This window comes from Girardinichthys multiradiatus, chromosome Y, assembly GCF_021462225.1.
Source record: "Girardinichthys multiradiatus isolate DD_20200921_A chromosome Y, DD_fGirMul_XY1, whole genome shotgun sequence".
Lineage (NCBI taxonomy): Eukaryota > Metazoa > Chordata > Actinopteri > Cyprinodontiformes > Goodeidae > Girardinichthys > Girardinichthys multiradiatus.
Genome location: NC_061818.1, coordinates 9,990,373 through 10,015,524, shown reverse-complemented (window position 1 = coordinate 10,015,524; position 25,152 = coordinate 9,990,373). Strand labels below are relative to the sequence as shown.

At 40.5% G+C, this 25,152-nt stretch overlaps 1 protein-coding gene across 1 annotated transcript; it reads left to right on the top strand.

The window, feature by feature from the left end:
- The first annotated feature begins 1,117 nt into the window (after window positions 1-1,117).
- On the top strand, window positions 1,118-24,554 carry LOC124865010 (protein flightless-1 homolog). Its single transcript, XM_047359997.1, has 31 exons — window positions 1,118-1,256; window positions 4,042-4,152; window positions 8,458-8,529; window positions 8,669-8,749; window positions 8,879-9,126; window positions 9,219-9,322; window positions 10,082-10,257; window positions 10,349-10,506; window positions 10,609-10,693; window positions 11,809-11,956; window positions 12,067-12,197; window positions 13,545-13,652; window positions 13,793-13,897; window positions 14,002-14,181; window positions 14,328-14,410; window positions 14,581-14,655; window positions 17,244-17,327; window positions 17,437-17,608; window positions 17,709-17,816; window positions 17,934-18,125; window positions 18,223-18,321; window positions 19,607-19,696; window positions 19,783-19,922; window positions 20,005-20,233; window positions 20,350-20,501; window positions 20,592-20,652; window positions 20,742-20,870; window positions 21,603-21,709; window positions 21,811-21,916; window positions 22,000-22,065; window positions 23,407-24,554. The coding sequence occupies exons 1-31, from the start codon at window positions 1,194-1,196 to the stop codon at window positions 23,539-23,541; spliced, it is 3,798 nt and encodes a 1,265-aa protein (XP_047215953.1). The 5' UTR covers window positions 1,118-1,193; the 3' UTR covers window positions 23,542-24,554.
- The last annotated feature ends 598 nt before the right edge of the window (window positions 24,555-25,152 follow it).

Here is a 25,152-nt window from a genome sequence, read left to right as displayed (position 1 = left end):
GATGACTGAGAGTTTACACTAGCGTATTGCTGTGTCACTAAGATGGTTTATGAAAAACTGGGCACAGGTCTTTTTTGTTTGGGTTTCCGTATGCCCCCTCGGAGCTCTGAATCTCTGCAGCTCCTCCATAGTACTATAGGCCTCTTGACAACTTCCATGATTAATGCTCTCCGTGCCCAGCATTTAAGTTTAGGTCAGGAATCTGCAGCTTCTGGCTCGTCACAATGGCCATAATAACTTTGGCCGAAAATTGTATAAAAATGTGGTGTATTTTCAAATCTAAAAGTAAATATGCAAGATATGCAAAGTATTGCAATTATGTGTTATGTCTGCATATCATTTCATACAATTTCAGCAGATGGTACAATAAATATTTTTTTTTGTTTAGTCATTTCCTTTATCATTGGGTCGCAAACTATGTGCTTAGTTCATTTAATTTTTCATAAATATGCAATGTTCCATTCAAGAAAATTTGCATATTCTTTTGTTGAAAACCCTTTATGATTTTCTCTCTTCTAAAACCCCAAAATAAATGTGAGATTGTGGTTAATTTAACTATAAATAAACCTTTCTATAGCAGGTATACATCTTTTGATGAAAGATCATGTAGGTGTTGTGACTATATACATTTTATTTAGTTGGTGCAAAGGCAAAAAGGTTCTTTATAGAGCAAAGGTTGCGTACCCCTGGTTTAGTTAGAAAGTCATATATTGGTAGGTTGGTTTAAGCTTCATGCCTGACCTGGTCTGTTCCTTCATCTTCATCAGGCTGTATGTTAACATTCTCCAAACTTCAGGCCTTCATAGAACAGTGGTATTTTTTGCACAGATTAAGTAACACACAAGATGCTCCCATTTAATAACTGGATCCTGAAATCAACTGGTTGCTTGGTTTCTTTCATTTAAGGGTACGACTGTAAATTGGGGTGGCTGGGGTGGATGCCACACTTTTTGTATTTTAATTTTCCATGCGGATGCGTTATGTTCGCTGTTCACCACTGGGAGACGGGGCAACATCTGCTCTGTAATTTGGAATCGAGCACATCCTGAACCAAAGGGGGCAGTAATGAGCTCGAATGTGTGGTGTTCAGACAATGTCAAAACCAGAAAGAAGAACAGCCACAACCCTCCTTCCTTTCGGACCAAAATATCAGTTAAGGGTGGAGTGGAGGAGCTAACATCAACTAGTCAGAAATGGCTGCCACCGGAGTTCTTCCCTTTATTAGGGGGGTAGACCTCAGTGGAAATGACTTTAAAGTAAGGATATTTGTTTGAATTTGGTCAATTTTATATTAGTGTCTGTTTACCCACTGCCTTAGCTAAAGCTAATTCAAATGTGAGAATCGTCATCAAATGGTAGAAGCAGAAGCGTAGCTTAACATTAGGAGCATTGGGCGTTAGCCAGTTGTCAAAATGACAAAGTAGCTGTCCGGTGTCGGCCACTGTGGGCCTCTTTGTTTTTCTCGAAAATGTGCTTTGAAATAATAATTTGTGAAGAGATTTCTTTTAGTTTTTCTTCTTTTTTAGCAACTGAATATAGTTTGGGTCAAGGTAGCTACTTCCACCATCACGTTAGCTTGCTAATTTAGCTTTACTTTTAGCTAACTTTAGCTGTCTTGGTTCAGGATCACTTGTTACGCACCGATACATCATTTTTACTTTTGTCACACTCTAGGTCAAATAAAGACTGCGGTTTCAATTTATGGCAGATAACATCGTATAGTTTGCTAAACCTGTTAGAGCTGTGTTAAGTGATTGAAATCAACTACTGTTGTCATGACTACGGCATGTTCTGTCAGCCTTTGTTCAAGTAAAATGATTGGCGAAAATATCATAACTCTACACCTCATTCCTCCAACTTTAACGTTCAAATGAGGCCAATAACTTAGTTGTATTTACAGACGAGTTTTTATGTTTGCTGGGAAACGAAATACGGCTCAGTTTGAGTTGGATCTGGTCAAAAACACACTGGCAGGGACCAGATCCATACTAACATAATGTGGAAGAGATTTCTGTTTTTTGTTTTTTTTGGTCACACTCAGATCATAAAACACATTTAAATATTTGACAAGGAGAACATGATTAATTCAGTTTTAAATAAACTTTATTTATTAAGAAAAAAGCTAAACCAACCTGACCCTACGTGAAAAAGTAATAGCCTAATATGTTGCCACACTCAGCAGCAACAACTGTCAGTGACTCTTTAACTTTGCTGCAGAGGGATATTGACCCACTCTTCTTTGAGGGTTTTTGAGCAGCACCGGCCTGTTTAGGGTCATGCCTAGCGTCTGAATTGTATTCAAGTCTGGACTTTGACTAGGTCACTCCAAAGCTTTCATTCTTTTAAGTCGTTAAGAGGTGGACTTGTTCGTGGGCTTTTGATCGTTGTTGAGCCTCGTAACCCAAGTGTGCGTGAACTTAAGGTCAAAAACTGATGGTCGGACGTTCTCCTTCAGGATTTTCTGGTAGAGAAAAGAAGTTATGTTTCCATGAATTGCAGCAAGTTGTTAAGGTTCTCAAGTAGCAAAGCAGGTCCAGATTATCACACTGCCACCACCATGTTTGATTATCTTTTTTCTGAAATGGTTTCCACAGTCCACATCCCAAATGTCTTTGGAACCATCAACATGCTTTTTGGTAAATGTGACAGTTCTTTGTTTTTTGTTTGGTCTGAAGTAGTTTCACATTGGAACTCTTTCATTAATCCCTCTATTGCCCAGTTCTTATTTTTTAATCATTACCGCTGACCTCAACTGAGGAACCTGGGATCTCCAGTGCTTTAGATGTTATTCTGGATTGTTTTGTGATCTCCTGGATGAGTAGTAGGTGCTCTGTTGAAGTAATGTTGGCTAGACACTCCTGGGAAGGTTCACCAATGTTCCATGTGTTGGTGAATAATAGCTGTGCGCTGTGTCCCAAAGACTTGGGAAATGGATTTTTAGCTCTTTACAGACTGACAGATGTCTGTAACATTGTTTCTAATATATTGTGGAGTTCGGCAGATCTGGGAATGATGTGCTCTCAGTTACAATCAGTCTGGAGCTCCATCCAAAATCTTGCCTCATAGGGTGAGGATTATCACGAGAAAGGGAATGGGTCAACTTGGTACAATTGGAAGGCTGTTTACAACACTGTGCTTGTGAGGTATGGGTGTCAAACTCCAGTGATTGAGGCATGATGTCCTGCAGCAGGATTCTGTAGAACCTGACCGCATGTTGAGGAGGCAATTCAGCCATTTGACTGACGTGCGTTGGACCAGGGACACAACCAAAAGTTACAGGACACCAACCGGCAACTGTTCCTAAATGCTTATATACATGTCATGTGTAAGTTTGGTTGTAAAAATCAAAATGATTTTGAGAAAGTACTGCGGTCAGATAAGAACAAAACTGAGCTTTGGTATTAACCTAATGTGTTTGGAAGAAGAGAAAGAACATCCTCCCTGCACTCAAGCAAGAAAGTGGAAACATAGTGCCTTGAGGCTGTTTTACCAGGAATCAATTACTGGGTTAATGTAACCAAAATGTCTTGGCCAAAAACTGTCTTCTCTCAAACAGAACGCTGAAGATGGATTGTGCATGGGTCTTCCAGCATGGTAAATAAAAACGAAGTCAACAATGGTCATAGAGCAGGCAGGGCTAAACATTTAAACAGACAACTACCCTAAGAAACCCAAAGGATTTAAGTTTCTGTTAAGAGGTTGGTACCAAAACTACAAACGGTCTATTACTTTGTAAGTAGGCAAGGTTGGAAAATTGACAGGATCAAATACTTTTTTCCTTCTCTTGTTTGTGAACATCTGGGTTTTCTCCCACTGAAATGTCTTGTAACTTCTCTGTTACAAACTAAAACTAAACTCCCCAGGTAAGCAGGGTTGTTTTTGGTTAAATCATGTAGCTGTTGTTAAAACGGTACACAGATGTGACCTCTGTAATATAAACACATTGTCAAGGATTAAGCCGGGTGTTCATTTACTGCTTTCACTAATTCTGTCTGATCAAGATGAAAGTGTGATGTACTGAATCTCTGTCTGTCCCTGCAGGGAGGATACTTCCCTGAGCATGTCAAGTGTATGAGCAGCCTGCGATGGCTGAAGCTGAACAGGACGGGACTTTGTTACCTCCCAGAGGAGCTGGCCTCTCTCCAGAAGCTAGTGAGTTCTTTCAACTGATTTGGTTGACGCTATGGTAGGGATTGGTACCTTTCACGTTTGAACCGATGCGGTACCGATATCCAGTACCTGGGAATTGGTATTGGTACTGAGAGGTACCTGTTTGTGGTACTTTTGTGTGGGTTTATGTGGTAATAAATGTTAATTCGTTTAATAATAACATTTCTAAATTTTTCAGTTAAACATTAATTTCTCAATATATAAACTTTATTGAATATATCAAAACAACATCCAGCTGTTTGTATTATAACATCTCAGTTGTTTCAAACATTTCTTCTCCCATGTTGCTGGCTGCAGACGACGAGTCGATAACAGATGCAGGCGTGCTAACGGTGCCAAATGCTGGAGTTGTAGCCGTAGATCTGAGGCTGATGAAAATTGTGCACTCTCCAGCCTTGAGAAAAATCTTGTGCTTAACCAGGTGTTTCCTCAGATTAGAAGTATTCCAGCTGCTGGCTTTGCACTTCACAACACAAATATTGCAGCGAGAGTAATCTGCATCGCATTTTGAAAAGTGGACCCATACTTTTGGGTTAATTTTATCAGCCATGCTTTGTTGACGGTACCGGCGGTACTGACGTCATTACGCTCTTGTGCATGCAATGCTGTCTTCATGTCTGGCATGAAAAATCACCCACTCTTCCACTCCCTCAGTGTCACAATGATGCGTTTAGGTACCGTTTGATTTTACTTGAATCGGTACTCGATTGTACCGACGGAATTTGGGCAATGCCTGTAGAAGTACCAAATACGGACCTATCCCTACACTATGGACTCAGATTTAGAAATTCTTGTCTTTAATCCTGTTGGGCCTTTTTTCAATAAACTGGATGTTCTTCCTGTGCTTGTGTTCATTTTCTATGGCTGCCATGTCTTCCCGTATGTTCCATAACTGTGAGGGAGGGGGTGTAGTTTTTTTCTTTGCTTTTGTTGGCTGTTTTTGGAGTGGGGATTTGTCCGAGTTGTACCTCACCCACACTCCAGTGTGACCTAAAATAGCCTCCAGCATCACACCATTCCTCTACAGCAGATGGTTCCAAACGTTTTAGCTTCCAACCCACAAAACCAGTAGAAGAGACTCGTGATCCTGACTATCAGATCAATGTACAAACATATCTACAAAGACAGTTAGACAGGAATAAAATGGACAGCATCAACAGCCAATATATTGCTTTTGTATACTAGCTTATAATGTTATCTCTTTTTGGGAAACTTGGGAACTTTCTGATCTGCAGCCCCAACTGTATAGAATAAAGCAGGAAGAGCCGATGGTTTGAGAGTTCAGTTGTTTTTCTACCTCAAGTCAAGGTCCAATAGATTTTTTTCTTTTTGTGTTTGCTCTTTATCACAAAGATATGAAAAAATAAATCTAATGTTTCTATTTTTAACAGAATCCCACTGTACGTTCTCCAGACAGCTCAGTTTGACAACTAACAACATAACTTGCAACTATTTTTCACCTTCTTTCTTCAAAGCTCAGCTGAAGCGGTTTGGAGCTCCTTCCTCTTTCTGTGAAAGCCTTTACTTCTATAGCTTAGTGCGGTTATTTTACACCTAATGTGCACTGGGAGCATATCTGCAGGGTTACCATATTAAACATTTAACCACTTGTGTTTAGGGAAAAGCACTTGAGTGCTCAACAGATCTAGTTAGTGATTTTGGTTTCTGATCAATGTGTTTGTATTGGTTTCTATGTTGCTCAATCGATGCAATATTACAATGCTTAGTAAAAGTGTTTGTAGTCCTTGAAGTAGTCCACGTTACAAGTTACAAACACTTCCTGTACAATGTCTTCAAATGGGTTAATTAAAACATTTTAAAAAAGAGTCCAACACAAAGTAGTTCATAATTGGGAAGTGGTAGGAAAAGGAAACATGATTTCTAATTTGATTTTGCAAACAAAACCTGAAAAATGTAAATTGTTTTTTGGCAATGTTTGTCAAATTGCTCAAGCTGAGTCCGATTGGGTCTAAAAGATCTGTCTTTTTTAGACTTCAGTATGTTTTCTTCCAGGATCCCCTTGTATTTAGCTCCATCCATCTTCCCGTCAACTCTAACCAGCTTCCCTTTCCTTGCTGACGAAAATCCCCGCCCCACAGCATAATGCAGCCACCATCATGTTTCACTGTGGCGACGGAGACTTAGTTTTCCATCATGGATAGTATTTTGTACGTAGGCCTAAAAGTTCAAATTTGGTCCGTCTTACCAGAGTGCCTTTTTCCACATTTGCTGTGTCTTCTACATGGCTTGTGGCAAACAGGACTTCATGTGTTTTTTATCAACAAAGGCTTTCAGCGATGTATTGCAAGTCTTTCACAAAGGCCAGATTTTTGGAGTTAATGTATACATGTCATTCTGTTAAGATGTTCTCATATTGCTAGTTAGACAACCGCATTTAGGTTCTGTATGCCAGTGATATATTTGATGATGTTTGTTTTATGCAGCAGAAATAGAGGACATTAACATTCTGGTAAAGTCATAAGGAACCACAACATTTTGTTTTTCATTCCCAAAACAACTGATGTAGCTGAATAAACTACTGACTATCTGGGACGTAGGTTTGCAGTGAACCAAAACAGGGCGACAGTTATATTGTTTTATAAAGAATTCTTAATTTATCCCAAGTTACGTCATCATCACGACATTCAATAACATTATTGCATATCCCATGAGACTTCTGATGGCAAGTGGTTGTATTGGATTTTATTAAAAGGTATTGGGAAATTTGGGTGTATAAGTTTAAGAAAGACTTCCCTTGTATGCAGACGATCTGTGTGTTGACCTGGAGATCTGATGAGAATTATGATTTTTCTTGATAATGGGGAACTTTAATTGGTACTATTTGGAAACTGACAGTATTTACTTTTTGTGTTTGAACAATTTTTTTTCGATTGTTGGTTCCATGAGGACATCAATAAATATCAATAAATATGATTGAATGTAATGATTGCTAGCTCTTTAGCAGTACAGTTTGGCTCCTTAATGTACCTGGTGAACTGAAGGAACCTATTTGGTAGTATTTATGTTTGTGGGGCTTTTACTGCATGCTATGACAGATGCATTTGAGTTAGGAATAATTTTTAATATTGTTTATTGTTATTGCATTAAATATCACTATGGTATTTTTAGTCCTTATCTCCCTAGTTTACCATAACATAATTGTTTACTCACAGCTTTGCATAGGGAGCATAGGGAGGTGTTGTCAATACAATTTTGATTTTCTACCCCAAACAATCACAAATGCCGCATAATAGATTTAGAAAAAGAATATTATTTCTAAAATACTAAACTTCACTTCCTCTGCTTCTCCGGGGATGGTAAAAAGCAACTGGAGGAAGTCGCTGTAAAATTGTAAATTATTGTAAAATTTGTGATCCAGATTTAAACTCTTTGAATTTTTAAAAAGAAATGTTGTGATTAATCTTTGCAGTGTATTATATTACTGGGTCATTTTTTCTAATGAAGTCTTATATCAGCGTGCCGATCAAACATCTAGTAGATGGATGTCAATTCAATTCAGTTTATTTATATAGCGCCACTTCACAACACATGTCGTCTCAAGGCACTTCACAAAGGGTCTGGAATGGTGTTGGGTTGTTGGGGAAGTAAGAATAAACTACTGTTAGTTTGGCTATTTTAGAAAGGACTATTTGTAGGGGTACTAAGTAAAATAATAAACTGATAAGGTTGGTCCATCTAGAGCCCACTGGTGGCCATTGTTAGATAAAAAAACCACAAGGATTGAAGGATGTCAGTCGGTTTATGTAAGCATAATCAGAGTAAATAGGAGTTTGGAAAAAATCTTAAAATGCAGTAAAGTTTTGTTGACAAGCATAATCTTTTTTTTTTTTTTTTTTTTTTTAAGTTTGTTTCAAGCTCTTTAGCATCTGAAATTAGATTTATCAAAACAAAAGTCTGTGTCTATTCCCTTGAGAAAGTAGATGTTTACATTAACTGAGATTTCCAAAAGCCTGCCAACATTTCCAAATCCTGCATGTCCCATAACAGATGGAGGCTGAAAGCTCAAAAGGATAAACCAGTGCAGCTTTACTGTAATATTTTTGCCTTCCTGTTATCTGCTGCAGTCTCCCTCTCTTCCTTTAAAAAAAAGAACCTACTTACATCCATGTTGGCATATTGACCAAAGTAACTTTGACTATTGCTTCTTTCTTAAATGACAAGCCGATCAGAGACATGTTCAAGGGGGAACCTATGGACTGGGCCGGTGTCTTGTTTATATTATTAACCATATATTAGTAAATACAACCTTTATTTTTCTATCCTCAGGAACATATTTCAGTGAGTCACAACAGTCTGACCACCTTACATGGAGAACTTTCCAGCTTACCAAACCTGCGGGTAACTAACACGCAAACACACACACACACACACACCTCGTTATTATTATAGGAATGTGGCTGAAGACCAGTCGTGTGTTTCTGTTTGAGCCTCTGTGGAGTCTCTTTTTGATTTGTCCTTTACATGTTTTTTAATGTAGGCAGTGGTAGCCAGAGCCAACAGCCTGAAGAACTCCGGAGTCCCAGATGACATCTTTCAGCTCGAGGACCTTTCTGTGCTGGTGCGAAACCATCACACATCCCACTAAACACCTCAGCACAACCTTTCAGTTATTTTAAATGTTTCTGTCCCCAAAGCAATGTACTAATACAAATGGAAATTTCTCTGGTTATCCCTCCCCCCCCCACAGGATCTGAGCTACAATCAGCTCACTGAGATCCCCAGGGAGCTGGAAAACAGCAAGAACATGCTGGTGTTGAATCTGAGCCACAATGGCATCGATTCGATCCACAACCAGCTCTTCATCAACCTTACAGACCTGCTCTACCTGGACCTAAGCGACAACAAGCTGGACAGTCTGCCGCCCCAGATGAGACGCCTGGTGCACCTGCAGACCCTCATTCTGAACAACAACCCGCTGATGCATGCACAGCTGCGGTACAACACACCTATTTTCTCTGCCATTTTCTTACTTGCATGTGGACCTTTAGAATAAGCTGCAAGCTGCTCTGTTGTGTGTTTCTGAGCAGTCAGCTGCCAGCCATGGTGGCGTTACAGACGCTTCACTTGAGGAACACCCAGAGGACGCAGAGCAACATGCCCACCAGCTTGGAGGGACTAACTAATTTAGCAGGTAACTACGGTAACAAACAAGGTGCGTTTCCACCGCAGCCACCTTTTCTGGATCCATTTTTACCCCTGTTAAAGAATGGGTCCAGAAACGGCCAAATCAGATTTCCGGTGTAGAAATGTGATCCACGAAACTTGGTAGAGAGGTGGTATATTTGGATGTACTCATGAATAATTCCTGTGACCACATTAAAATACATCAATAAGTTCAGTTAACCTTAATTAAATAAAGCCAGGATATCTGTATACCATCTGTGGAAGTGGAGGGAGGAAACACTCATGTTATATAACATTTATTTTATTGAAAATGGTAATTTTAGAACATTTTTACAGTGTTTATGTTCTAAAAAATAAATGAAACTCCCCCTAGGAGTTTGTTCCTCAGACTTTAAAGGGACTTTAAACTTGTTTCAGAGTGTAACCATTGTGAGGTTATTTCTAGGGTTCCTAGATACCCTGGAAAAGACCGGGATTTGATTTTAAATTTCCACATCTGGATAAGTATGAACAACTCTTTCAGCTTCCTTATTTTATATCCTTTGCTATTATCTAGTTCTAGTTTTAGTGCAGAAAATGAAGGCGTTTAGTTTGGTGATGAGAGCCTTTTTTAACACGCTGAGGCTCAACAAGTCTTCTTAGACGTCAAGATACACAAAACACCGCAAAGGTTCTGGGAAAATACATTTAGATGGGAGAACATTCCAGGTCATGTTGTGGAAATGTTTGCTGTTTTTTTGACCTTCATCATCTCTCATTGAACCAGACGTTGACCTGTCCTGTAACGACCTGACTCGGGTACCAGAGGGCCTGTACTCCCTGAGCAGCCTGAAAAGACTCAACCTGAGCAGCAACCAGATCTCTGAACTCTCCCTGTGCATCGACCAGTGGACCCAGCTGGAGACACTAAACTTGAGTCGAAACCAGTTCACCTCGCTGCCTGTAAGGACGACAACCTTGTTTTTATGACCTACTCTGGATTAAAAGCACAGACCAAATGATCCTGAAATGTTTGTTTTGTGTCTCCAACCAGTCTGCAATCTGTAAGCTGTCCAAGCTCAAGAAACTGTATGTAAATTCTAACAAACTGGACTTTGATGGGCTTCCTCCGGGTGTGAGCAAACTTGCTAACCTCACCGAGTTTATGGCTGCTAACAACAACCTGGAGCTCATCCCAGAGGGCCTCTGCAGGTACGCTGCAAACAAAGACAAACACATCAGCTGGAATTTAACCTGTGGCATAAGCTGTCGTCCCTCCAAAATAATAAAACCATTTCTGTTTCTGTTGTTTAGGTGTGATAAACTGAAGACGTTGGTGCTAAATAAGAACCGTCTGGTAACGCTGCCTGAAACCATCCACTTCTTGCCTGACTTGGAGGTACAACCCTGTTATATGTGCCTTTTAAATGACCCATGTAAAGGACCTCTTCATAAATAAAAAGGTCATTGGCTAAGTGTTACATTAATGTGGGCTTTGATTAGCTAATTTAGACCAGCTAGCTGCTAATGAATTTGGACACGTGTCTAACTTAGGGCAGCAGGTTGTTCATTCAGAAATAACTGTATAATTACAGATTAAAGTTTCCATTAGTTAGCTGGGCCACATTTGTTGTCATGTCATATTTAATTTAGTCTGTATTTTTAAAATGTAATAAGCTATTTTTCTTAAGGGTCATAATGCTTTTGTTGCTTCAGACAAATTTGATGTAGTAAAAACAAAGACAGGTTTGTCTCCATGGGTTGTAAAGGTTGCTGACCCCTGCTCCAGGTCCTCCAGATGCCTCTCTTATGCTCTCTTCATCTCACCCAACTGGTTTTCTGTAGGACTTAGATCTTTTTGTATATACCGAAGCAGTTCTGTGTTGATTTGGCTGAATATTTTGGATCATAATCCCGTTGAAAGTCCAAATGAAGACCCATAATAAAGTTTATTAGTAGAGGCTAGTAGGTTTTTATGACTCCGTGATGCCATGCATGAGTGGTTTCTAAACTTTTTTCCCATGTAGGCCAAAAATCATAAAGCACTCGGGGACCACAACAATTTGATTTAAATTTAAAATGCAAGAATGTAACTCTTTCTTGGGTGCGCCCGAGACTGCTTCAGAGTAAAGGTCACTGAATATTTGTGATCTCATCTTCTATGAAATTAAAACTAAGGCATGCAGTTCACAAAACATGAATCATTTTTGTTGTACCTAACAATTAAACAAATGTTGGAAAGAAGTCATGGGTCCATAATGCTAATTAGGCTCCTAAAAACTAATCAGCTTGAAAAAGTATTATTTAAAAAAAATGCTTGATCTTAAAATTATGTTTTTCCCGCTGAATAAATGTCCTGAATGAAAGGTTTCATTTTTCTTTGTTTCACTGTTCATTCATGTTTCTGCAACAAAAGGTGCATTTATTTTAGAGCATTTTACACAGGTTTACCAGGGGTACCATAATGAGGTCAAAGCTCTGTGCTCTGTCAGCAATACGTGTTTCTTGCCACAGATCTTAGATGTGCGGGAGAACCCCAACTTGGTGATGCCACCAAAGCCCGTGGACCGAGCAGCAGAGTGGTACAACATTGACTTCTCCCTTCAGAACCAGCTGCGTCTGGCCGGAGCTTCTCCTGTGATTGTAGCCGCTGCAGGGGGAGGTTTGTGACTTTGTTTTGCTGAGTTAAGCTCTTTTTGTCTTCTCCACTTAAGGTAAAGCTGTGTGCGTGTTGAATGCTTCAGTTTTTTATCCATTTGCACATGTGTTCAGGAGCTAGCCCCAGAGATCACCTGGCGAGGAAGATGAGGCTGAGAAGGAAGAAGGACTCTTCGCGGGACGATCAGGCGAAGCAGGTCCTGAAAGGCATGAGTGACGTCGCTCAGGAGAAAAAGAATATGGAGGTAAGAAAAACGACGTTTAAGAGGCAGGATGAACAGGTTAGAAGACTGCGTCTGTGAAAAGCTGAACCTTCATCTTAATCTAATTTCTTTCAATACTCATGCAAAGTTGTAAATTAAGGTAAATCCTATTAAACTGGGGCTCCTGTTGCATGAATTACTGCATCAACGCAGCGTGGCATGGAGGAAATCAAGCTGCGGCTCTGCTGAGGTGTTAAATAACCTCAGGCTGCTTTTGTAGTCGCCTGTAGCTCAACTGCATTGTTGGTTCTGGTGTCTCATCTTCATCTGGACAGTACTCTATATAGGATTTCAGGCGAGGCCGGCTTGCAGATCAGTGAAGCAAAGGGACACTGTGGTCATTGAAGCAGGTAGATGTGTGTGTATGTGTGTGTGGGCAGATGCCAAGTCCTGCTGAAAAATGTAATCAGCATCTGACATTGGACTTGATAAAACAAAATGGACCAATACCAGCAGACAAAATGGTTCCACAGATCTTCACTGACTGTGGAAACTTCACAGTGTACCTGCATGGATTCTGTGCCTCTCTACTCCAGACTCAAATATAATACAAAATTAGCTTTTATCTGAAAAGAGGACGTTGGACCACTGAGAAAAAGTCCTGTTCTTTTTCTCCTTTGAGCAGATAAGCCTCCTGTTGATGTTTTCTCTGATTCAGAAGCTGCTTAACGCGATGTGTCGGCTGTCCTCATGATCCTACCATAGCTGTAACTTTGACAAAGCTATGGTTATCGCTGTTGTGTGGGAATCTTGTCCTTCTACACTTTTTACATCCACCCATTTTCTATACCCTGTAAAGACCCACAGATGTACTTTAGCTGCTTTCCCTGGAAAAAAAAGACGTCTGTCTTTAAAAGAATGTCATCGGTCTCACGTTGTATCCTAATCGATTTTTTTATTTTTTTTTTGTCGGCCACAATATTTCAAATTTAAGCCTGAAATATACAACTATGTCTAGTGAATCAATATGGTATGGAAGTGTCACGTTTTGAATTGGGATACTGAAGAAAACAAGCTTTTTCAATGACATTCTTAACTACTGATATGCACCTTTTATGTTTCTTTGCTTGAAACGCTCCGTAGGATTTTGTCGTTTATGGTCTGTAAACTGAAGAGGTAAAAAACATTTCTCCTGTTACAGTAATTGGTTCTGAGTGATACCACTGATGATTTAAAAGCACTATTGTTTGTTATTTATATTCTAAATCCGCTGTTACTCAATGTATACCTCAGTCAGACTACTTACCTAAACTTTTTTTTTTTTTTTCTAAAACATGGAGCTATTTTGAAAAATAATGTCTCTTACTTAAAAAACTATGGATTTTGTAGGAAAACGGAGACTTGAAGTACGGAGACCTAAAAGTCCGCCGCTGGGATAAGAGCCTGGAGAAGCCTCAGCTTGATTACTCCGAGTTCTTTATGGAGGACGTGGGACAGGTAGGGTTCAGTCTTACAAAATGCCTTCAAACATAAGCAGCAAGTGAGAAGAAAGGCTTCTCTCACCTGCAGGTTGTGTAATCTTGGGTGACAATGTTTTAAAATCAGATGTTTTATTTTTTATTTTTTGTCTTCCACAGGTTCCAGGAGTAACTGTGTTTCAGATAGAGAACTTTGTCCCCCTACAGGTAGATGAAGCTTTCCATGGGAAGTTCTATGAGGCGGACTGCTACATCATCCTCAAGGTAACAGTTCACATCTATTCTTGCGTTAAAAAGGAACATAAACAGTCTGAAGATGATTTCTGTTGGGGTTTTGACATCCTGTGTTTTTGCTAATGCATGTGAAGACCTTCTTGGATGACAACGGAGCCTTAAACTGGCACATCTTCTACTGGATCGGTCAGGAGGCAACATTAGACAAGAAAGCCGGCTCTGCCATCCATGCTGTCAACCTGAGAAACTTCTTAGGAGCAGAGTGCAGGACCATTCGAGAGGAGATGGGAGACGAGAGCGAGGAGTTCAGCGCAGTATGTAGAAACAGAAAGCCAATACAAGCAAATTTACGATAATACCCAGACATACAGGATAAAAACATGCAGCGGCAGTAACTGTACAGCATATCTGTTACCATGGCTGCTACATGCTGTTGAGAGGATTTTGGTTTTGTGTGCAGGTATTTAACAATGAGATCTCCTACATCGAAGGAGGAACAGCCAGTGGGTTTTACACTGTGGAGGACTCAAATTATACCATCAGGTGGGTTAAAACCCATATTTCTTCTTTATTCCTTCAGTTTGGGTGAAGTATTGGAAATTATTGATTCAACTTTTTGCTCTCACTTTGAATCAGTTGGGCAACCACAGATCTGTAGTGCAGAGCTGGTTTGTAACATTGTTCTGATGTTTAATCTCTTGTCTTTACGTCAGGTTGTACAGAGTCTACGGCAAGAAGAACATCAAACTGGAGTCTGTGCCCGTGAAGGGCTCCTCCCTCGACCCTCGGTGATTTTTAACACACGACCTGCCCCCATAGATCACTTTACTTGAACGAAAGATGCACTGATCAGATTTTTGTAAAACTGCAATCTACCAATACAAATTTGGGTTTCTCTTTGAGAAATTAGAATAACAGTGATGAAAATATGATTTATTTTAGCCTTCCTGTCGTGAACAATTAATATTTATATTAGGTGACACCATGTCTCTGTGAAAGGGTAATTTGATTTAAGAGGGGATCTTTTAAACCAGCTTTTCAATCTTACATTAGTGATTAGTATGATTTAGTGTGGTTAGCGTTAGTAATGGTGAACCTCAGTCTTTGTCATAACAGAGTTTAAAAATCTCCACAGGATAAAACAGAAACTTTGCTGGACTGTGTCCAGCCTTCCTGTTATCTGATAAAGTCGGCCCCTCGACCGCTTGGAAACATTACACAAAATATTCCCAAGTAGGGTGGCAGAATTCTGGAAATTCAGGAGACTTTCCATGTGAATTAGCTGTAAATAAACCTAGAATAAAAAAAAAAGGAAGGTTAAACCTCACCATGGATTTTAAATAGAGTTGGGGGAAAAATATGTTTTAACATAACCTTGACCTAAACAACCAGATTTCATTATACAGGTCCTTCTCAAAATATTAGCATATTGTGATAAAGTTCATTATTTTCCATAATGTCATGATGAAAATTTAACATTCATATATTTTAGATTAATTGCACACTAACTGAAATATTTCAGGTCTTTTATTGTCTTAATACGGATGATTTTGGCATACAGCTCATGAAAACCCAAAATTCCTATCTCACAAAATTAGCATATTTCATCCGACCAATAAAAGAAAAGTGTTTTTAATATAAAAAACGTCAACCTTCAAATAATCATGTACAGTTATGCACTCAATACTTGGTCGGGAATCCTTTTGCAGAAATGACTGCTTCAATGCGGCGTGGCATGGAGGCAATCAGCCTGTGGCACAGCTGAGGTCTTATGGAGGCCCAGGATGCTTCGATAGCGGCCTTTAGCTCATCCAGAGTGTTGGGTCTTGAGTCTCTCAACGTTCTCTTCACAATATCCCACAGATTCTCTATGGGCTTCAGGTCAGGAGAGTTGGCAGGCCAATTGAGCACAGTGATACCATGGTCAGTAAATCATTTACCAGTGGTTTTGGCACTGTGAGCAGGTGCCAGGTCGTGCTGAAAAATGAAATCTTCATCTCCATAAAGCTTTTCAGCAGATGGAAGCAAGAAGTGCTCCAAAATCTCCTGATAGCTAGCTGCATTGACCCTGCCCTTGATAAAACACAGTGGACCAACACCAGCAGCTGACACGGCACCCCAGACCATCACTGACTGTGGGTACTTGACACTGGACTTCTGGCATTTTGGCATTTCCTTCTCCCCAGTCTTCCTCCAGACTCTGGCACCTTGATTTCCGAATGACATGCAGAATTTGCTTTCATCTGAAAAAAGTACTTTGGACCACTGAGCAACAGTCCAGTGCTGCTTCTCTGTAGCCCAGGTCAGGCGCTTCTGCCGCTGTTTCTGGTTCAAAAGTGGCTTGACCTGGGGAATGTGGCACCTGTAGCCCATTTCCTGCACACGCCTGTGCACGGTGGCTCTGGATGTTTCTACTCCAGACTCAGTCCACTGCTTCCGCAGGTCCCCCAAGGTCTGGAATCGGCCCTTCTCCACAATCTTCCTCAGGGTCCGGTCACCTCTTCTCGTTGTGCAGCGTTTTCTGCCACACTTTTTCCTTCCCACAGACTTCCCACTGAGGTGCCTTGATACAGCACTCTGGGAACAGCCTATTCGTTCAGAAATTTCTTTCTGTGTCTTACCCTCTTGCTTGAGGGTGTCAATAGTGGTCTTCTGGACAGCAGTCAGGTCAGCAGTCTTACCCATGATTGGGGTTTTGAGTGATGAACCAGGCTGGGAGTTTTAAAGGCCTCAGGAATCTTTTGCAGGTGTTTAGAGTTAACTCGTTGATTCAGATGATTAGGTTCATAGCTCGTTTAGAGACCCTTTTAATGATATGCTAATTTTGTGAGATAGGAATTTTGGGTTTTTATGAGCTGTATGCCAAAATCATCCGTATTAAGACAATAAAAGACCTGAAATATTTCAGTTAGTGTGCAATGAATCTAAAATATATGAATGTTAAATTTTCATCATGACATTATGGAAAATAATGAACTTTATCACAATATGCTAATATTTTGAGAAGGACCTGTATCAGTGCTGTTTCTCAGTCCCAAGCTTCCTGTAGGGGTGTTGAGGCCACACCCCCCCACACTGTGCATTTCTCCTTCATAAACACATTTGATTTCTTTAACACTGGTCTAGGAGGAGCAAACTGACCAGAACCAGACAAAGTCTCTGTTGCAGCAGCCTTAATGACTAACATGCCAGACAATAGTTACCTTTTTAAATATCTTTTCACATCTGTGCTTCCTTTGACTTTATGTTTAAGCACCTCGCTGATAGTAAAATATCATGTGCTTATGCACATTGTTGAGTTTCCATCTAGCTGATCAAACTGAGAATCAGCTGATTCTCTCATTGAAACTTATAATCTTACTTCTGTTTTTTGCAGCTTTGTGTTCTTGTTAGACACAGGGCTGGAAATCTTCATCTGGAGGGGAGTCAACGCTACTCTTGGCGCCACCACAAAGGCCAGGTAACAAGTCTAAGCTGCCTTCCATATCAGATGAAAATGCTGCACAAGAAAAAAAGTTCTTATGGTCTGGAGATGTAGTAATGCAAGGGTCTGTGGTGAAATCCTCCAGGCTGTTTGCCGAAAAGATCAACAAGAATGAACGGAGAGGAAAGGCAGAGATAGTGACCCTGATGCAGAACCAGGAGCCTCCAGAGTTCTGGGAGGCTCTAGGAGGACAACCAAAAGAGATCAAGAAACACGTGCCGGATGATTTTTCCCCTATCAGACCTAAACTATACAAAGTAAATAATTTATCACCTCGCAACAGTGGAGATGTTGTCTTTGTAAATACTGCTTAGTGTGGATAATGTAGATTTAACAGAAAGTCTTTCTCTCCTGCAGGTGGGCCTGGGTCTTGGCTATCTGGAGCTGCCTCAGGTTAACTATAAGCTCTCTGTGGAACATAAAGATCACAAGATCAAGCTGGACACCCTGCCTGAGCTCAGACTGGTAGGTTTATCTACTGGATCATCAGAGGGAAAGGAGGACAATAAACACAGTTAATCCCAAACTTTCTCATCTCTTTCTGTCATGTCTTACCACCTTTCTCCCTATCCCTCTCCTCAGGTACAGTCTCTCCTGGACACAAAATGCGTGTACATCCTGGACTGCTGGTCGGATGTCTTCATCTGGATCGGGAGGAAGTCTCCCCGACTGGTCCGAGCTGCAGCCTTAAAACTGGGTCAGGAGCTCTGCTCCATGCTGCACAGACCCAAACACTCCTCCGTCACCCGCAACCTGGAGGGCACAGAGTGTCAGGTGAAGATTTATGGTGGTGCTGCAGCCACAGACATGCTTATTTCAAAAAATTGAATTGACTCTTTACATGTCTCTTCTCTTCTTCCTTGTCCATTAGGTATTTAAATCCAAGTTTAAGAACTGGGATGATGTTTTGAAGGTGGACTACTCCAGGGCTGCTGAGACTGTGCAGCAGAATGATAACCTGCAGGGCAAGGTGAGAGATACCTGTGCTTTGTTCTCAAAGTTTAACACAGTGGCCTGCAAAGTATTTACACTCCTTTAACCTTTTCACCTTTTATTACGTTACAACAACAAACTTTAGTGTGTTTTCCCAGTTTTTTATATGCTAGACAAACACTAAGTTGTGCATAAATTTATGTTTATTTTTGCATTTGCTCCCTTAAAAAGTGTAGCATGCATTTGTGTTCACTCCTCCCTACTCTGATACCGCCAAATAAAACCCAGGGCAACAGTTGCCTTCAGAAGGCACCAAATTAGTCATATCTACCCGCGTGTAATTTCTGACCTCAGAGGTTTGATGGAGAATATTATTGAACAAAAGGCATCACGAAGACCAAAGAACACAGCAGATGCGTCAGGGATACTTTTTGAGAGGTTTAAAGCAGAGGTAGGTTGTAAAGACAATATCCCAAGCTTTTGATCATCTCACAGAGTCTGAAAATAAAGAGTATAACACAATAGGAACCTGCAAAGACATGGCTGTCCAGCTAAATTGACCGGACAGGAAAGAAGAGCATTAAACAGATATTCAGCAGAAGGAGGAGCAGCAGAAATGTACACATCAGGTTGGAAAATTTGTTGACAGGACAACTATTAGTTTTGCACACCACAAATCTGGCCTTTATTCATGCATGGCAAGGAGAAAGCTATTGGTGTAAGAAGTCTCTCTTGCTGTTTGCCACATGCCACGTAGGGGACAGAAAACATGTTAGAAGGTGCTCTGTTTAGATGAGTACAAACTTTTACTTCTTGGCTTATATGCAAAGCACTATTCTGGGAGGAAAACTTACTCTGCACATGTACCTGAACAAACCATAACCACTGTGAAACATGGTGGTGGAAGCATCATGCTGTGGGAATGCTTGTCTTCAGGAGGGACAGGGAGGCAGTCAATTTAGAATCTACCACAAAACTTGAAAAAGATGTTCACAGACTCTCTGTATCTGTCCTGACTGAGCTAAAGCTGTTTTTCGAAGAACGTGGCAGAAACGTTGATCTCTAGAAGCTGTTGGACACGTAACCAAAGATCCTTGCAGCTCTACTTGCAGAAAGACCCTATGTATCGACTCAGGAGGTCTGAATAGAAGTGCACAACATTCTTCAGGTTTAATTGGAAAAAATAAAACCTCATTTTAGAAACTTCATAGCCAAGTATTAGGGTGTGAATACTTTTGCCAGGAGCTGTAAAACTGTAGGAGCTGTAGGTATTAGCTGCCACGAGGTGTAAAACAAGACCTAATATGCACGTTTGTTCGCAGGTGAAGAAGGACGCAGAGCAGAAGGAACTGATGAAGGCTGACCTCACAGCCCTGTTCCTCCCCCGGCAGCCCCCCATGCCCCTCACTGAGGTAAACACGCTGCTGTGTCTGTCGTAGGCTGCTGCTCTGACTCTGGAAAGATCATTGCTACAGTGCTCTATGTCCTTCCTTTCTAGGCTGAACAGCTCATGGAAGAATGGAACGAGGACCTGGACGGCATGGAGGGATTTGTTTTGGAGGGTAAGAAGTTCACCCGCCTTCCTGAGGAGGAGTTTGGACACTTCTACACCCAGGACTGCTACGTCTTCCTCTGCAGGTACACCTGGGTTACCGAGACACCTTTGAAGCTTTCTGCCTTTTCATTGCGGCCTCACCTTAGTCTCGCTGGGCTGTTTCAGATACTGGGTTCCTGTGGAGTACAAGGACGACGCGAAGGAGAAGGAAGGACAGGGTGGCGAAGGTGGACGAGGCAAGGGGGATGCGGACGAAGAGGACAAACAGCCTGAGGAGGACTTCCAATGTGTGGTGTACTTCTGGCAGGGCAGACAGGCGTCTAACATGGGCTGGCTCACCTTCACCTTCTCCCTGCAGAAGAAGTTTGAGAGTCTTTTCCCAGGAAAACTCAAGGCAAGAAGGATTTGATATCCCAGCTTGGTTTTGGTTCATTCTGCTGGAACAGATCCCCATTGGGTCAGTTCCAGTTCAAAGCTGTGCTGACCTTGCATCCTATTTTGACGATTTAGGTTGTGCGCATGACCCAGCAACAGGAGAACCTCAAATTCTTGTCGCACTTCAAGAGGAAGTTTATTATCCACAAAGGGAAGCGGAAACAAAATGCTGACTCCCAGCCCTCCCTTTACCACATACGCACCAATGGCAGCGCACTTTGCACCAGGTACTGACCCGGTTTCCTGTTCAGTATCTTAATGTTTGTGTTCCCCACGTCTCTGAAATCACTTTGTTTTCCTCTCCATCTGTTGCTCAGGACTATCCAGATTGGTACAGATTCAGGCAACCTCAACTCAGAGTTCTGCTTCATCCTCAAGGTTTGGATGCTTGGAGATAAAAAAAAAAAGATGTCAGATTCCCGATGAAATGGGAAGAGGGATTTGATTGACGGGACGTATTCCTGCAGGTACCATTCGAGAGCACTGACAACCAGGGCATCGTGTATACCTGGGTGGGCAGAGCCGCTGACCCCGACGAGGCCAAACTGGCCGAGGACATCATGAACTCCATGTTTGATGACACCTACAGCAAGCAGGTCAGAGAGAGGCCTCATCTCTTTTAGATGTTGTAATTCACCAGTTATTAAAGTATTTATATGGTATCCAAGTTTAGGTGTATTTACAGTCAGGGTTAAATTTTGTAGTTAACAAAGACTAAACTTTTCAGGGATTTAGGAGAGTTCATCTTTAAAGGGTTCCTGGAAAAGTTTGGATTTGGATTCAGTATTTTCCAGGTTTGGAGAAGTGTGGAATAAGAACATGGAGTTTGGGAAATAATTGTATTTTCAATCCAATTGTCTAAAAGTGTCCATCTATCAGTCTATCTTCAGTTTGTTTGTCCATCCGTGTGTCTGTCTGTCCATCCATTCTTCCACTAATCTACCCATTCATCCATCAGATTAGCCATAAATCACCAGAGTCCATTAATTTGTCAGGTTATCCATGCGTTTGTCCATCCATCAGTCTGTTCGCTTGTCTGTCCATCCATACAGCCATTGGTCTCATAATCCAACCAGCTGTTTTAACCTTATCTAAACATGGACAAACCATCAATTCTTCCCTCTGTCAATCCATTCCCTTATTAAAATTTTTCCATCTTTATATCCTGTTCACTGTGAATATTTTTTAGATTAATAATGAGATTTCATATTTACATGTCAAAAATTGGCAGAAACTCCAGATAAGTGGAGTAAAATCAGTGTAAGAAACTGTTTTTGTTCATTAGAATGTTTTATTTTGTTAATAAAAAAATAAAAAATGTCTTGTAGGTAATTAATGAGGGGGAGGAGCCAGAGAACTTCTTCTGGGTTGGAATTGGATCTCAGAAACAGTATGATGAAGATGCAGAATACATGAAATATGCTCGGCTCTTCAGGTGAGAGCACAGCGCCCGTGTCACTCCACATTGCCCCTTTACTAAATAAAATAAATCTCCCAGTGGCTTTATTGACCCGTTCCACAACTTTCTTCACTCAGGTGCTCAAATGAGAAGGGCTATTTCTCCGTGTCTGAGAAATGTTCCGACTTCTGCCAGGACGACTTGGCCAATGATGACATCATGCTGCTGGATAACGGCAAGGAGGTAGAAGACCTAAATGTTGGTTCGTCATCGCATCGATTATTTGTGGCTGTTTCTACACCTCTCTGGATCTTTTTTCCTTGCAGGTTTACATGTGGGTCGGCTCTCAGACCAGCCAGGTAGAGATCAAACTCAGCCTCAAAGCCTGTCAGGTGAGCCGCAGCCGTCACTTCCCTTACAATGAGTTCACTTACACTCATCATGTTCATTTGGGGCTTTGAATTATTTGTTTGAGCAATTCTTATTTTTTATGATACTCAACAACTTTTTTCCAGAGTTTCATGCCCAGGTTTCAAGGAAAGGCAGACAGAAAATAAAGTATGGGCATACAAGCATTGCATAAAAGAAAAAAATATTAAAATACCAATATTAAAGGTATGAAAGATCCTTACATTTCTGGGACCAAACACATTGGTTTCTGTCTTATCTGCATTAAGCTTGTGGATATTCTGACCCATCCTCTCATTTATATTATGGGCACACTGACTCAGTGAGTGCAGTGGACTACGATCATGCAGTGACACGGAGATGTAAAGTTGTGCGTCATCAGCTTACATGTGGGAGGAGATGTAAAATAAAGTGGCCCGAGACTGGACCCTTGAGGAACCCCATTTAGATAAATGTCCATCGTTAGGTTACTGAGAAACTATGCTTTTTGACAAACTGAACAAACCTCTGTTATAATTCTGTGTTACTGTCTTCTTCACTCATCTCTGAATGACTGTCAAAGGTGTGGGCTTTTTCAGGCACATTTAACCAAATATTAGTGAGGGTATTTGTATATATTTGAGTTGCTTTGTAAAGGTTTGAACCTGTGTCAGTAAGAAACAATTTCCAATAAATTCAAAGTTGAGCACAAAATTATGACCAGGGTCATTTCCTTCTTTTATTCTCACTTTATTACTAATCCCTCCTTCATGTTTGGCCATCTGTCTTTCCTTCCTAATGTCCTTACCTCTTTTGTTCCTTTCATTATTCTTTCCCTCTTTGTCTTTCTTTTCTTCCTTCTTTCTGTCCTATCATCCTTGTGTCCTACCATGGTCCTTTATTGTTTTCTTCCTTCTGTCCTTTTATCCTATTTTCCTTTTTTCTGTGATTCCTTTTGTCTTGCCTTGGTGTCCTGGCATTTCCTGTATCCTTTATTTCTTTCTTTCATTTCCCAAGTCTTTGCTTGCTTGTGTCCTCCCTTGTTTCCCTCTGTCCTTCCAAATGTATTTGCTTTTTTCTTTCTCCATTGTTTCTGTGTCTTTGCTACATTGTGTTCTTCCTGCTTTTCTTTTTTCTGTCTGTCGTTTTGTTTATTTCTTGTCTTTTTTTTTCATTTTGCCCTCTGTAGTAATTCATTGAACTTTGACAGTTTCTGTTTTTAATTTAAAGTACTCAGGAACTCTGGGAAGTGAAACCTGGAGCAATACGGAATTTTGACCTGACTTACAGGAATGACATTTTTGTTCATGATGGGTGTGGGTAAACTCCTACCTCTCTCTGTCCAGGTCTACATTCAGCACATGCGCGCTAAAGACTCTGAACATCCGAGGAAGCTGCGCCTGGTGAGGAAGGGAAACGAGCCTCACTGCTTCACGCGCTGCTTCCACGCCTGGGGAGCTTTCAAAACTCCACCCTCATAGGCCAAACACACACACTCACTGAATCAATCTGCTGCCATGTGTGGTTTTATTTAAAATCAGTAATATGAGGTTCCTGTCTTTCCCTCCATCTTGCAGCCAGGATTACCCCAAATATCCTAAAATCTTGTGGAGAAAGAGACTGTAGATGTTTTGAGAATGAGGGCAAAGTAATGCAATTTTTTTCTATGAACTTTATTTACACAAGCTTGAATATTACTGTTAAATAAGAGAAATAACTTTTAAAATGTACAGAGGATTTATAAAAACTAAGGGAAGGTTTATCCTCACATATTGTTGTATTGCGGTGCTTTCATGTGGCTTGTGTTCAGGGGAGATGCCATTCATTCAGCTTATCAAAGTAGTTTAAGGCACAAACTAGTTTTGTTTGTTTATACTTTTTTGAGGGAAAAAACAGAAAATTGTTTTTCTGAGGAATGTCAGCCTAATACTTATTACATATTTCTATGCCGTTTGTCTTTGATCTTCTCTTCGGGAAAAAATTAGGTTTTGTCAGTTTTCTCGCTTTAATTTCCCACTTATCTGTTTGTTGCTCATTAGTTTCTTTTAATTTTGAACGTCTAATTTTACATCTACTTGGCCAAAGAAATGTTCTGGATGTCTGGCAACAATATTTTTTTTTCTTCTTTCAATGTGCAATCAGTAGAGCCTGAAACTAAACGACCTTACTGTATTCTTCTATTGGAAGCTTCTCTCTAGTTATATTTACAGCAGCCAGGTTTGCATTCATCATATCACACTTATCTCCGTGTAGAGAGGGACTTCTGGCTCAGTTCTCCAGATGGCTGTAGTTTGTGATCATGGGACCTGTGTTCAGGTTTTGGTCCAGGGAAGCTCAGTTGACTGCAGTATGTCTCATACTTTATATTTTTATGAGGTTTGATTTGTATGCCTGTTGGAGTGAATCCTACACATATTTGTGTCTCTAAATACGCGCACATGCTCCTGCAAATGCTTTATTTATGTATTTTATATCAAATAAAAATGTCACATTACCTTTTGTTTCTGGTTCTTGGTTAGCATCAAGTTACCTGCTTAAAGTCTTGTTTTCTCATTGACATGGATCATGGTAGATTTGAAAATCTGAATTTAGTAAAGCGTCTAACGTTGTCAGAATACGGTTCTACTAAAGCTAGCCACACTTACAGTGAATCCAAGATGCTAAAGAAATGTAAACCTATGGTTATTTGAGGGGAAAAAATACTCCATTTAAACTTTAAACACCATTTGTTGCACTTGAATATTTTTTGCCCCCAAATATTTTTGATTTTTTCAAAATCTAATACAATTTTTTGCACTAAGTTACCGGTCAGTTAAAACTATTTATGATAAGAAGTATATCAAATGTCTCACATAAATGTGAGCGGTTGGAAGAGCGGGCCACATCACACAGACGTACCAGATGCTGCAGCGACCAATAGGGTCTCTCACTGTACTTTTTGTTAGCGTCATGTTAAGGATTGGAAGAATCAGTAAATTTGATCAGTTCCACAATATTCTGAGTTGAGTATGAATCTCAAATCCTGGAACTCATGAGGAAAGCAGAGGATGGCCAACTATGAGCTATACAGGTCCTTCTCAAAATATTAGCAT